Raw genomic sequence first — 14,809 nt, forward strand, 5'->3', positions numbered from 1 at the left:
CACATTGAGATCAGAAACAAAACCATGCACAACCACGACAAAAATAGAAACCGAGATCTGGCAGGAGAGCACGAACAAAGTGTTGCCATCTACTTAAAAAACAAACAGATATTCACATCCTAAGTTATGCACGTTTCCCCAATAAACAAACACATCCACGTGCCTAATTAAAGAGACGCATCCACAGCCGCTTTCCTGTTTTTATCTTTCTTCGGTTCATCGCCCACTCCTGGGAATGGAGTCCCCGCTCCCCTGTGACAGTGCTCACTCACCTGGCGCTGCACTCAAGATCTAAATTAAACCCCTTCGCCTAAAACAAAGAATATCCTTAAAAACAACCCCGAGCAGACCACTGACTATCGAGAGCTAATGAGTTTGTCTGTATGCCCACCCACCACGGTTCGCTCTCATCCTGCCAAAGCAAACTGCTTTTTTCAGGAACAGTTCAGGTCTTTGAGTGAGCAAATAATTACAGTGAAAAATGGGAAACAATTAGGACTCTATTACATGTCAAAAAACCATGGGTTGCACACGGGTAGCCTACTCCACTGACATATTTTTTGATTGCCGAATACCATCAAAAGATACTGACATAATATCAGCTACACAAACAAAAGACAAAGAGAAGACAAATGACTATTTAAAAGTGCAAGAATACTGCTGGTCTCAATCGCACATCAATGATTATTTTTTAATGCTCATAATGGGCACTAATGTATGGATTGCAAAACACAGAAGGGTGCAATGTTCGAATATTTTAGCTGAAAGAGGAAGAAAACAGGTGAGAGCAAAAAAAAAATATAGACTAAACCTATTTAAATGTAAAATGTGTGTTTCTGATGTAACACAATGTGCATTCCATTTATTTTCCACAACGGCATTGGATATTACAAATGAACATATAATAGATAATTTGACATCATATATCATTATATACATCAACTGAAATCAAACCACTTTATCATCTCAGGGAGGCAGAGGAATGAAATGAAACAATTCCTCGGCTGCTTTCGTTCAGGTGCTTTACATTTGTGAGTCTTAAAAACAACAAAAACCCGGGCACCACGTGGCAGGCAGTGACCCAGAGTGTGGAGGCACTGCAGGGGATTTTAAAATGTCAGTTTATGGACATCCAACATCTGTTCACTGAGCCTTGGTTCCAGCTAATATATTAGGGATTGTTTTTTAAAAGGGTTTGGCTTAATCCTCCCCAGTTGTCGGGGGAAACAAAAGTATTTAATCACAAAAGGTTGGGACAAAGGCTGAAACCGAGGGATAATCTGAGTCTCAAATTAAAAATGCCCACCTCTTCAGTATCAAATTTAAGGTAATTTTTAGGTGTACAAATGTTACTCAAATATGCTCTTTCAAAATGACTTGTCAGTCTAATTCCAAGGAAATTATTTTAGCTTTAAAGCATTTATTTATCATATTTATAAAATTGACAACAGATTTGAATATTATTCTCTCAACTGCATTATCGGGCAAATTCACCTAACTGGATTACTTTTAATATTTTGACTTAAAAAGAGGGAATCTGAATACATTTTCAAATGCTTATCATTACTATTTGTTTCCTCATTACCCAAAGCCCTGACCCAAAAACTCCAATTCATACCTGAATTTGTATTACTCTAGCAGAAACACACAAACAATATCTGTACGTAGAGCAGTATTTTACAGCATTGTAATCCATTTGAAATTAAGATGAAACGTGTTAGTGTGAGAATTATTTAATTATCTGATCAGTATTTCTACTGTTTCCTGGCTGGTCTGAGAATGAAACCGCAGACAGCTGATGCGGTCCAGCCGCCCTCAAGAGAATTGATGCTGTATCTAAGCCACTGGGAAGGAAAAGATGCAAGATGCAGCGCAAAGCTGGAAAACCACGGGAATGTCCCCACATCATCCGTGACTGATGGTGTAGATCTGCCCCCCCACCCTCCAGGGGATAGCATCGCACAGTGAGAGGGGTGCGCTCACCAGCTGAGATTCGCACAGAACAAGACATCTCCACGCCTGGCTTGAGCTGAAGAGCGCCAGTTGCCTGCACGATATGGCACATAAAAGAAGACTATTTGATTTGTCCTCCCTTATTACTTTATTCTTTTTTAAAATATATGCTTTATATATTTGACTATATATTAAATTTCATAGTTTTCAACATTTTTTTTTATTCTAATTATTCAGTTCGGTAATATAATGCTTTAGTCTGCTATTTAGTTTCTTTCTATACAGTGTTTAGTATTTAATTCAACTATTCCTCTTGTAGTATTAATGATGGAACTTTCCAGACAATTAATATTCATCGTGTACATTTTATATACAAAACAAATTCTAAACTGTGCCTAGAAAAAGACTGAAAACTCTTGATATGGACACCTAGTTGACAGGACGCTCCTCATGCTAGCTCTATCAGTAGAGATGCAGCCCTGTGTATAGAGCTGTGGTTGAGCTGTTGAAGTGGATGAGATTGAAGGCTAGGATTTATGAAATGTGCAGACAGCAGATGACAGAAGCAGTAATAATACCTCAGCTAGTGGAAAAGTTGAATTTTGCTACAGCTAACATTTCTATTTTGGAAGTTATTATTTCCCAAGCCAATTTTTATGTTTATTGAATGAGTTCATTCATTGGAAAACCCTCGGTCTGCTCTGTTCTTCGGTCGCTGCAATCCCAATCAGGAGGCATCCACGTAATACTGCTTTGTGCTGCATAATATGCTGTAGTCTCTGTTGATTTGTATTCTAACCCAGTAGCAGCCCAGCACACATTTTTCTCTCTCTTACTGCAGCAAATCCCTAAGAAGAAGGTTTGGTCATGTTTCCTCAAAACTACACATTGCACCCAGCATGCACAAATGCAAATTGAAAAAGGCGATAGGCACAAGACAGATTTTTAGCACATTACCAGGTTTGTAAGGAAGATAAGATCATTTGTGAGAGACATTCTTGCGAGACCAGTTTCTAATTTAAAGGGGAATGGTGCTTGCTTAGATTATACTCCTTGTGTTTGCTACTGTCAACTTAAAAGAATCACGGATAAAACTGGCTACTGCATAAAAAAAGTTGAGGAGCTAATGTAGCACATACGTGTACGTGGAATACCACACAGAGGAGAACTTGTTTGTACTATAACTCAAGAAATGTGAGCCAGGTGTATTGAAGGATTAGACTGTACAAAAGCAGTCCGCTTGGGCTCATTTGTAATCCCTAGATAGAGAAGTTATGCATGGAAATGTCTGAGAGAGCATTGTGGGTATTTTCGGATATCTTTTGAATAAATGCTATAACCTCACATCCCCCAAACCATCTCCTTTTTTATTATTTGCTCAATGCTGTTTTTGTCTTGAGATAAGTAACAATTTGCATGTATCTCCGTGCCTTATAACAAGTGTATTACCTCCTTGGGCTCTCTCTCACACACACACACACACTCTCTCTCCTCTCACAGTTCCCTCTGTTACTTTGAGCTCTCGTCTCAATCTAGTTGCCCAGGAAACACATTTAGTATTCCAAGCACAATGTCCCTGCAAGCCCAGAGTGCCGAGGTTTCCATTGGCTTGCCGAGCCATTTGTGATCGAAGGCATTCTCCTCGCACAAGGAGTAATGACCTGAATGTACATGAGTTCCGGACGGGCGGGGGACTGCGGCTAGAATTACAGCAAGACCCCCTCCTCCTCCTCCCCTCCCCCCCTCAGAAGTATTCCTCCATCCGCCTATTTTCATTCACCACCAAACGCCAGGAATCTCATTCACAAGCACCACCACCAATAACAAAGGCAACACGAAATAAATAATGAAATGAAAAATACCCCAGCAGACTGCCGCACTGCCTGGGCCCGGGCACACGGACCAATGAGGCGGGAGCGTGAGGGAGGGGGTAGGCCTACAGTGCAACAGTAAGTTGGGTCCAAAGGATGAGCAACACAAAACCAAATGCACAAAAAAACAGCTCTTCTCCTGTTGCCTTTCATTCATTTGCTTCTCTCCTTTGTTCATTCATACAACTCCCGTTCATTCATTTTTCAGGAGCGGCCGTCACACGAGCTCAGTTCTCTCCTGGCAGCCGGTTCCAGGATCAAAGCACAGTGACAGGGGCTCCCCGTACACAGGCATTCGCCCCCTTTAAAAAATATATACAGGCTTTAGTCAGTGTGAACAAAAGCAGATTGAAACACCGTGGATACGATGACCTCGCCCATTCGCAAAAACAATGTTCATCAAGAGCTGGTGTGAATTCATAGTGCACCGTGTCAAGCACATGCAACAGCACCGTCTGCATGACACTTGTCATTTAAAGATCACTTGAAAATGTCATGTTTTTCATAAAAGTGATCTTTAAATGACAAGTAAATCAAGGGTTGAAAAGGGGCAGGAAAGATATCTGAAACTCTATACTGAGCCTTTAATTTCTATTGTAAACCCAGTATCTCCATTTTCTTTCATTAAAATGATTAAGCCGTAGCTGCAGGACTATTTTTGATACCCTGTTTAATTGTTCTCTAATACAAAGCAAGCACCCTATAACAAGCACTCTCCCCATTTCTCAACAATACTCTTTGTATTTCAAATTACCAGTACCGGTCTTATAAAAAGGAGAATTATAAATATATTTTTTATTTTATTATTATGCGACTAAAAAAAAAAAAAAAAAAAAATCTAGTTGACAACATGTCCTTTCCCCGATGAAAAGATTTCGAAAGGTACACATTGTTATTGAGGAAAAGTGAGTAAAAAGAGAAGTTTGGGTAGTTTGCACAGACCCACCCCAACTCACACAATGTGTCACAGTTCTGTCTGTCTTATTAAAATAAAGTCCACAATGCTGGCACTTATTTGAGAAGGCACTATACACATATTATAGAGGGCTAGTGTGATCTGCACGGATGTGGCTGTACCCACATGTTGTTACCTGCCAGCCGAGTATCTCTTTTATTGTCAATACTGTGTTTTAAATAATGGTGTCTGTTAATACAGTAGGCAGAGAAAAGTAGTGCTCGCACTCCCAATGAACAAGCATGTGTCCTGTCACAACCTCCTTAAACATCAAATAAAATAGGATTTTATCATTAAAGAATTTAATGAAAACATACGAACTGGTACATATTCAGATTTTACATACATCATGCTTATTTACAAACAGAATAACTCTATGGACGTTAAGCAATAAAACAAACTGTTTATAAGTAATGTATATTTTTTCATGCCTTTGAGTCACTGAGCGAAAACCAACCAACCGAAAAAGAAAAACCCTTTGTTCGACACCGGCTAGCCGACCTTCTGCAGGAAAACAAGCAATTCCTGAGAAGCACAGGAGGTGGCAGCATTAGGAGAAATCACTGGAAAGCCAGAACAAAATATATTATATAATGATAAACAAAGCAACAAAAAATATATAAAAGCTTAAGTACAAAGATGATGATGTAGTGTCTCCACACTTTAAAACTCTTTCAGGACTTTGCCAAAATGGCAGTTAGGAATATATTTAGGAACTGCCTGTTGCTTTTTTGGGAATGACAGGGGGTTTTGATTTGCTCTAGCTCATAGATGCATCTACAAACAGAAAGTCAAACATTTTGCTTGCCATGACGGACCCCAAGGACTCTCCTTTTACTCCTCAAATTGGATTTGCCAATTACTGAGTTCAGCTCACCACTACACAACTCTTGCTTCTTCCGGAGGAATGAGACATTGGGATCTGAACTCCATCAGAGACCTCTGGTATTGTTCACGCTACAAGCCCAGCATGACAAGGGACAACACCGACTGGAGGAAGTAATGCAGACTGAACCTGCAGGGCCCGAGAAGGCCACAGTAGTCACTCTTGTATGCAGATCCGAGTTATCCCCAGCTGGCATCTACCCACCCTCCCTCTGAGGCACACAGCTGAGGACCTCTGGGAACGCCCAGCTGAAGTCTGCAATGGCACAGGCTGGATTTGAAATGAGCTCTGCCCGCCTGAAGGACACGCCGTGCTCCAGACTTACAAGATGTGGCATTGCATTCCTAATACTATTACCCCCTAATTCCTCTCTCTGCAATGGAAAGTGTAGCTATAACATGCCAAAACACCAATGTGCAAATGTGCATTCATAACCTTCATAAACATGTGTCTACACTAACAGTAAGTGCGCACACAGGAAATTAGAGTGTGCAATTGATCTGCTGGAAGTGCGTGTGTGAGTCAGGAGTGGAAGAGGCTGCTGTGTCTGGCTCTGTGTGGGTGTGCGCAAGGGTTTCATGAGACCTGGGAATACATGTGAGTGGAAAGGCAAGATTTGATGTGCACGTGTGAAGACGGAGGCATGTGCCGGTCTCCACAGCGTACAGACGTGTGCGTTCACACGGGCACACTGTGTGTGTGTGTGCATGCAATAATGTGCAGAACATTCGGTGCCTGCAATGGCATTGACTTCATTACAAACGCAAATGGTTTTTCTTTCTCTCTCTCTCTCTCTCTCTCTCTCTCTATCTATAAGAATTCAATCGCAGGAAGCTGGAACTGGCGTGTGTTAGTGAACTGCTGCATTGGCCCATTAGAGAGCAGAAACTCCCTGTCATTCCCTGACATAAATTTTAAAAACCCTGCAAGAGCTGATGTGAATGCAAAACAAGCCCGTGCAACCGGAAGGTGCAGTGCAGCACTGCCCTCTAGCACAGCTACGAGATATTACAGACACGGCACACGCCGCCCGGCTGCCTTCGCCACAGAAATGTGCAGGTTGGCATCTCACACTCACACTCAAATTCTGTAGGTAGAGGGAATAATAATGATGACTTAAAAAATGCTCCTTTTCTCTCATGCCGAAACATTCATAACTAGGGTCTGATGGGTACTGAAACGGTGATTTGAAAAGCTATAAAATATCTTTAAAGAAGTCAAACTATATTTGTATAAAAAAAAACAAGATTACAAAGCATGTGGGGCTATTTGGCCTATATTACTCATTTGGATGCTAAGCTTAAAGATGCAATAATCATATTAAGTCTTTTATTAAAAGATCCCAATGAGTCATCATTTAATAAAGGGGTATAATTAATAAGAACATGTGAAATTTGTAGATAATGTTTTTATATATACTAATTAGGGGTGGGCACCAATATTGAACATTTGAAAGATATTATGATATTGCTCATTTGTATCTAGCAAATAATAAGCTGTATCAACAACATCAACAAGAGCTTGGACAATCACAACCAGTTGCAAGGTTGGCTGCTAATGGACGCTGTTGAAGGCGATGGCTTTCATCAGTAAATGGCCGCGTTCTGTCATCAGGTACCAAGGTAGCGCCAGAGATCCGAATTGGGGGAAAATGGCAGCAGGATAAAGCAGAACGAGATTCATGAGGAGCTGCGTTCATTCAAAAGGTTATGTCTGACAGACGGCTTTGGGTCTTGCGTTGCAATGGACAGTTATGGTGGCGTCGTAGTAGTATGCCATTTCATTGATGGACAATTGGGAAATGCAAACAAAGGTACTTGGGTTTGAAAGATTCAGAATCTGACACGTCATGTTGCAGATGTACTCAGGACCACTGATGAACGGCAGCAATTAAACCATTAAGTAGTTGCTTATATGACTGCCAACACAGCAAATATAGTCAAAACTGAAAAAGATCAACTTGGGACTGACTGGACACATCGTGACACCACAACTGTGTGACTGCTAATCATCGGTTCATTCTGCTTTCATCGAAGTGCCTAAATCAGAATAATTTCTCATTAACAAAAGAGAAGAAACTGACATGACGTGGATCATGGATGTGCTCGAGTCATCTGCAGACGCCACCAGATCCTTAGGTGGAGAACAGTATACACCAGCGTCCTTCGCTCATCAGAGGAACCATAACCTGACGATCAGCATTGGTGCTTTAAAACCCACGATCTCTGAGCGCTTGGAAGAGAGGCAAAGAGACACCAGCTGTGGGTCAATCACACCGTCTTGCCTGATCAAAGTGTGAGATTGTTTCCAAGGGAACCCTCTCTTGCATGCCAAGCACACTAACAGATAAAGGAAAAAAGCTGAACTCCTGAAACAAACTTTGTTTTAGTGACACCTTGTGGCTGTTCATGTGAAATATTTTGTTCTTGCATCTTTAAGGCTGATGCTTCAAAGTGCTATTTGAAACATCTGTAAATAAGTCATTCACAGCAGAGTATCTGACCAGACAGCATGCTGAAAAACGTGGTGATTCTACACTGAAGACATAAGGAGCTTAAAAATATCTATAAATGATACTATACCAGATTATTACCAGACCTGGGGGCAATTGCCAGTAGCAGCAGTACGGGAATTGAATAATGCAATGCCAGCTGCAGTGTTATGAACACTTACAAGTAATTATGATCATGCAGCAGTTAGGGATGCTGCAGAAGGACTATAAAAGTATAATGCTAATTTAAAAAATGGACAATCAGTGAAATTAATTATTTCCTTCTATCGACAATTTTGTGAATTCTATTTCCTAATTTGGAAAGACAAACTATGAATACAATTAACTTTAAAATGTAATGATTGCATTGCACAGTGACCTGCGATTACCATTTCTCTGTGTGTGTGTGTGTGTGTGTGTGTGTGTGTGTGTGTGTATCTTTTAAGGTGGGAGCGGTTGGAAAGTGGCAGATAGCTCTGGTGTCAACGTGTAAATGTCAAAAATAGTGAAGTGGACATACCAAGCACCAGAATCTTATCCTCTTTACTGACATGGTCCTCCAGTAGGTGTTTGAATTTAGATAAATCCCCGAACCATTCAAACGACTGTTCCTTCTTGTACCTGTCGTCCCAGTAATCCACGTCCTTGTACCTGGCATTGTAGTCCGGTAAATGGTCCATCTCACACAGGACGAGCGGCGCGGTCAGATGGCGAGTCCCCGGGTGGAGCTGCACAGTGATCTGCTCAGAAGCGGGGAAATACGTATTAACAGTCTGGGAAACGTGCGTTATATCGCCAGCGTGTTTTCTTTACTTTACACAACTGGAGACTATCCTTGCTATCTTACAATTTTACTGGTAGAACTGGACTGAGTTGTTTGCAACGCTTACTACGGGGCAGAGATCTCAAGTGTAAAATGAATTATGGCTTTACATATAGACCCTGCGGATACAGTGCATGGGTGACGCACACACGTATTTGCTTATACTTTATCATCAAGTATCATATATATATATATATATATATATATATATATATATATATATATATATATATATATATATATACAGTTTCCTTTTGTGTCGAGTGGTTCAGAAAGGCCAGAATGTTTTATTTCGTTTCAAGCACCAAGAGTCCGCACTTCAAAACCCACGTGTAGCCACTACTTACACACACAGATCGACCCCAACTTCCGGCATGTGCACCCGGATATGAGCCTCGTAGAAACACCGTGGAGGAAGATCTCAGTTCCCTTTCTATTCAATGAACTATTACACGGACGGCACAACACATTGCAGGGGATATGTGAATTATTAAATAGTAGTAAAGTAGGTTAAAGGTACAATGGTAAATATGTCTGGTTGGCTTGCTCAGTGAACGGCGTATTGTGTTCAACTTCAGCCACCGGAAGTGGCCGTGGGGGACTGATTTGAGGTGACACCCGCGACTCTACGCGCAGACATGGCAGGAGCTGGGAGGAAGAAGCCTGCTGGTCCGCCGTCCCGGCTGTGGGGGACACTAAGCACAATATGGCAGGAGAAACACTGGATCCTGTTCAGGGCCGAGTACACGTACCTGGTCACGGCGCTGCTGTGGCTGGCGGAGATCGGCATCAACGTGTGGGTGATACACAGAGTGGCATGTGAGTAACTGCTATACTGACTATTATACCAGTCACGTCATTATTGACCAAACTGAACTTGAAGTGGCTGTCACTCGTGTTGGAAATGACTTGTATTTATTTGCGTGTTTGGTTAGTTAAAGGGAACTGGGCTGACCATGTGGTTAAAGGGTGACTGTTGCGCTTCTCATTGGTTGCTGCTGCAGTAGGGGGCGGGGTCTGTAATGTAACTCTCCCACCTAAGAAGTTCACATGAGACTATTGATTTCCCCACATCTCAGAAATCAATTCTGCTTTAATCAGACGTGATATTACAAATAGCAAGTTTAGTAAAATAAACATGAAGGGATGTTTTAGTGTTTTTTCCTGATCAGTGTATTGATCTGACATGAATACTTGCCTTAACCTCTTCAGCTGACATAAACAATGGGAATTTCCTCCTCAAAGGACCGGCCCCATTTCAACAGCCCAGTGCATGTGGATGGCATCATCATAAGGAAATCGCTTGTATTTTCTTTATACACATAACCAAAGCTAACGTGCTGAAAAGCCAACTGTATTTTATGGTTTCAATTTTCACGTTTCACATCGCCTAAAGAAGGCACCTCTATGTATAGCTCACTGAAGCTCCACATGTCCCTTCAGTGGCGTTTGGACAACAACTGCACCCATTTGTGTGTTGATAGGACAGACAGTGCGAGGGCGTTTGTGAGAGGTGTCTAAATGCTGTCCAGACACATACCCAAGTGGCCAAACAAAACTGTAGATGAAATAATACAAATAACCAAATGCTACTAATTACTAATCCACCTCAGCATCGAGTCTTTATACAAAATAACTGTCTGAGGCCGTTGCAGCTTTATGCGTCACCAGGCGCTCTGTGATGATGCGGTAGGGCTTGATAATGCAATCCTCTTGTGCAGAGACGCTATTGGCTAACCACCGAATCTGCATATCATTTGAAAGCTGAGTTTATTGGCTACACACGCGTGTCAGTCTCACAGACACACCGCAGACAGGGTTTTAGTGTCACATGCCAACATGGTAGCCTGGGGGGAATGGCGCAGGTAGATTTAGGATGGGGGGACCCACTCAGATGCTCACAGATCCCTCAAATTCGATCGGATTTCTTTGCAGATAGGGTGTTCTGAACAAAAGGAGCCTAAGGATTAAAACAGTATATTCTATTTGATGTTCTATTAAACACAGCTAAGTTCACATCCGATTATATAAAATAGTTGTGTATTAGTACATTGTACAGAGAGTGCTTACTTCCTGGCTTTGTGAGCTCTGTACTGGCGCGTGCTGCTTCTACCGAAATGTGGATGGTCTTGTTTTGGCTGTCTGGTTCCAGAATATGTCAAAGTTGTCAATATTTTCTGAAAATGGGGGGGGGGGGGGATTTGTTTTCTTCGTGTCTGAGTATGATTGACACCATTAGAGAGCTGAGTCTCAGCGTTCATGGGATACCAAAAACTCGGTGAACAACACAACGGTGAAGAGTGCACTGGATATTAAACGGAAATGCATGTTTTATGGTGCACCAAGAGCTTAAGAGGTTAATCTGCACAAAATGTTTTGCATCCTTTAGACACAGAGATTGACTGGAAAGCCTACATGGACGAGGTGGAGGGAGTCATTAATGGCACCTACGACTATACTGAGCTCAAGGGAGACACGGGACCTCTGGTGTGAGTGGTAATTTATTTATAAGTAGGGTTATAAATTCCTTGAAAAGGGCATTCTGTTTCTCCAGGATGAAATCTGAAGTTGTTTTCTTTTCCTTATAAACATTTTTGTGATATTGATTAATTTTAAAATGATTTTAAAAGAAAAAAGGAAAATGACAGTGAACCTCACACGTGTTTTGGGGTTTAATTTGCAGGTATCCGGCTGGGTTCGTGTACATCTTCACAGTGCTGTACTATGTCACTGGTCATGGGGTGAATATCCGTCTTGCACAGTACATATTTGCGGCCTTTTACCTCGTGACGCTGCTGCTGGTGTTTCGGATCTACCACCGCACCCAGAAGGTGAGTGGAGGGGAGGGGTCTCGACATTTCCTTGTGTAGAGTCTGTGTGTGATGCATAGTATACAAGTTAGTTTTTGTTGTCTGTTTTTTATTGTCCTTGACATGTTCCCTGTGTTTCTCTAACCATACTGGTGTAAACCAGGTCCCGCCGTATGTGTTTTTCTTCATGTGCTGTGCCTCCTATCGCATCCACTCGATCTTCGTCCTGCGTCTGTTCAACGACCCCGTGGCAATGCTGCTGCTCTTCGGGGCCCTCAACCTCTTCCTGGACGGCCACTGGACCCTGGGTTGTGGGATCTACAGGCAAGTCTGCCGACTCAAAACACAGGGCAGGTCGTGTGAATGAGAGACCGCTATGGAGGCTGTGTCTTGCCTGAGGGTCATCGCAGGGCGCTTGCATTCTTATTTAGTTTCTCTGAGGAAGACAGTTGTGCTCTGAGCTCATATTCAGCAGATCAAATAATACAGGAACTTGTGATGTGATGGCGGAGTGGGTGACCTGTCTTTCTTCTCCTCTTGCGGACAGTTTAGCAGTATCTGTGAAGATGAATGTACTCCTCTTTGCTCCTGGTCTTCTCTTCCTGCTGCTGTGGGAGTTTGGTCTGCTAAAGACCCTGCCCAAGCTCGTTCTCTGTGCAGCTATACAGGTGCGTCGAACCTAATATCATATCTCATCTGACAATCTTCCTTTTGTTTAAAATCCTGTCACGATCTACAGTCCACGATGTCGAATTTCACCTGTCTCCTGCCATGTCCCTCGCCTCTTCCTCAGGTGTTGCTCGGCCTGCCCTTCCTGCTGGAGAACCCCCTGGGCTATCTGAGCCACTCTTTTGACCTGGGCCGCCAGTTTCTCTTCCAGTGGACGGTCAACTGGCGCTTTCTGCCCGAGGACATCTTCCTGAGCCGGTACTTCCACCTGGCCCTGCTGGGGGCCCATCTCCTCACCCTGCTGCTGTTTGCGGTGCGCCACTGGAACAGGTATGCAGTGGGGCGGTGCGTTTAGTAGGATTTTGACTGTCAGTGGGTGTTTTGTAGTAATAGTTCTATGTTACTCACTACTGCAGTGTGCTTCCAGGTCCGGAGACAGTGTTGTCGCCCTGCTGAAGGACCCAGCCCAGCGCAAGGAGCCACCACAGAAACTCACTGCTGCTCATATCCTTTATGCCGGTCCTTCCCCCCGCAGCCCAGTCCCTGCTGGTCCCTCTGTGCATGTTCAGTTTGTGATCTGTCGTGATCTGTCAGGGTTCAGGTGCCGTCTTTGCCTGCAGGTGTCATTTGATTTTTCCCTAACTGCCGTGCACAGATAGTCTTCACCCTCTTTACCTCGAACTTCATCGGGATATGTTTCAGCCGCTCACTGCACTACCAGTTCTACGTCTGGTACTTCCACACCCTGCCCTTCCTGCTCTGGAGCGGCGGAGTGAGGAAGCTGGCTCACCTGCTCAGGTACGCTCGTTTCAGACGCATTTGGTTTCAGGGATCGCGAGTGTGTGTTATAGAAAAGAAACAGCCACATATAGTGGACTCTAAATGTATTCATGTCACAAAAAGATGGTTTAATGGAAGAAATGCAAGTGTGCATTGTGGGCCTGTTTTTGCTGTTCACATCCCCGCAATCAATGTGCCTTCCCATAAATCTTTGATCTCCTCAGCAGAGGCATCTTGCATGATCTATATAAACAAGTCTCAAGCTTGGCATTAACACGCATTTCTCTCTACATCCAGGGGAAAGGTGTTATTAACAGGCCATAGTGGGAGTGAGGGGTTTAAATAACGTGTACTTTGCTGTGTCGCAGGGTGCTGATCCTGGGATTGATCGAACTGTCCTGGAACACCTACCCCTCGACCGTCTACAGCTCGGCTGCGTTGCATGTGTGCCACCTCATCATCCTGCTGTCCCTGTGGCACGCCCCGCCGCCCAGCGACACCGAGACCACCCCCCAACGCAAGCGCATGTGACCGGACTCTGGCTGTCCTGCCGGGACACTCACGGTGTTGGCTGCACAGACCAGGATGCGCTCTCGCCTGGGTGGGGGGTCGCAGCACAGCGCAGGCGGAGGAGAAGTCAGTCTTAAATCCAAAGAGGCCCCATTCTTTCAGTCTCTCGATACAGCAATGGGGGGGTTTCCTTTTCGATTCGGAGGCGGAAAGCAGTGCCGTCCGGAGGCTAAGGAAAGAAAAATGGTCAGCTTGTCCGTCAGATTTCCGGTCTCTGTTCAGATCCCCTGCTGCGAGCACTCGATTGCTGTCTGTGTACGAAACTGAGACGTAAAATTAAAAATACTCAGGTATGAATACAAATATTTGTACTATAGTTTTTTTTGCATTATTCTAAATTTAAATGTGATTTTTGTAGCATGTTGTCTCCATGTTTTTGTGTTGAGTGAAGCTTGTAACCTGCAGAATGAAACGTGTATCGCTTTTTGGAAAAACTGTAAATGAATGCAAATGTTCGTAGGCCTCCTGTATTTCACTTCCCTCCTGACTGTTCATGATCATTTCAGGAACTGTTTTCTCAAAATCCATTTACGTCCTCGCGGTGCTCAGTTGTTAAACACCAGTTTATACCATGGTACCATTTCATAAACACGCTCTGTGTCTCCATCTGTGTTTTCTTGATCTTCTCATTTGTGTGCCAGGGTTTTTTCATGTTGTCAAAATAGAAAAACAATACAAGTCTGTTACCTGGGGAATCAAAAAGGCTGTTCATGTAGTATTATTTTCTTACAGTGGGAGTAAGAAATACATATAAGTATAATTAGATCATTTTTCACCTTTTATATAATCTTGATTCTGTAAAAAAAAAAAAACCACAGGTGCTCTGAGTGCTGTTTATGAATAAATCTTCACAGCCTTTTCAATTGATGGCTATTGAATAGTTATATGTTTCTCACAGATATGTCTTTTGTTGTTCATTTTCTTTTGATACATTTCTGCAATGGCAATGATTTTGGCCCTGACCTACAGTTGTCTGAGAACCCCCTTTAAGTTGTTCATGT

The 14,809-nt window shown here is 42.9% G+C and overlaps 2 protein-coding genes across 5 annotated transcripts in view; one reads left to right on the forward strand and one right to left on the reverse strand.

The window, feature by feature from the left end:
• ece2a (endothelin converting enzyme 2a) overlaps positions 1-9,821 on the reverse strand; it is a 72,879-nt gene extending 63,058 nt beyond the window's left edge. Inside the window, exons 1-2 of one of the 4 annotated variants that reach the window (XM_066709838.1) lie at positions 9,732-9,821; positions 8,677-8,896 (exon numbers count right to left, since the gene is read on the reverse strand). In XM_066709838.1, coding sequence (XP_066565935.1) covers positions 8,677-8,836 — 160 coding nt within the window. In that variant the 5' untranslated portion in view covers positions 8,837-8,896; positions 9,732-9,821. Of the gene's footprint in view, positions 1-8,676; positions 8,897-9,326; positions 9,348-9,731 lie in introns of those variants that run through there. The other 3 variants (XM_066709840.1, XM_066709839.1, XM_066709841.1) reach the window with 3 other exon arrangements.
• alg3 (ALG3 alpha-1,3- mannosyltransferase) lies at positions 9,596-14,692 on the forward strand. Its single transcript, XM_066709837.1, has 9 exons — positions 9,596-9,798; positions 11,369-11,468; positions 11,663-11,810; positions 11,953-12,113; positions 12,337-12,457; positions 12,583-12,788; positions 12,886-12,961; positions 13,111-13,256; positions 13,607-14,692. Exons 1-9 carry the CDS (start codon positions 9,618-9,620, stop codon positions 13,767-13,769), a joined length of 1,302 nt encoding a protein of 433 aa, XP_066565934.1. The 5' UTR covers positions 9,596-9,617; the 3' UTR covers positions 13,770-14,692.
• Positions 14,693-14,809: the final 117 nt, after the last annotated feature.

Source organism: Amia ocellicauda, chromosome 7 (assembly GCF_036373705.1).
Source record: "Amia ocellicauda isolate fAmiCal2 chromosome 7, fAmiCal2.hap1, whole genome shotgun sequence".
Classification (NCBI taxonomy): Eukaryota; Metazoa; Chordata; class Actinopteri; order Amiiformes; family Amiidae; genus Amia; species Amia ocellicauda.

What these genes read in the sequence shown, in the direction of transcription:
- alg3 (XM_066709837.1), top strand. Translation starts at nt 9,618, where the DNA reads ATGGCAGGAGCTGGGAGGAAGAAGCCTGCTGGTCCGCCGTCCCGGCTG. An exon ending in GCGGTGCGCCACTGGAACAG is followed by an intron (nt 12,789 to 12,885) that starts GTATGCAGTGGG and finishes GTGTGCTTCCAG; the next exon opens with GTCCGGAGACAGTGTTGTCG. An exon ending in CACAGAAACTCACTGCTGCT is followed by an intron (nt 12,962 to 13,110) that starts CATATCCTTTAT and finishes AACTGCCGTGCA; the next exon opens with CAGATAGTCTTCACCCTCTT.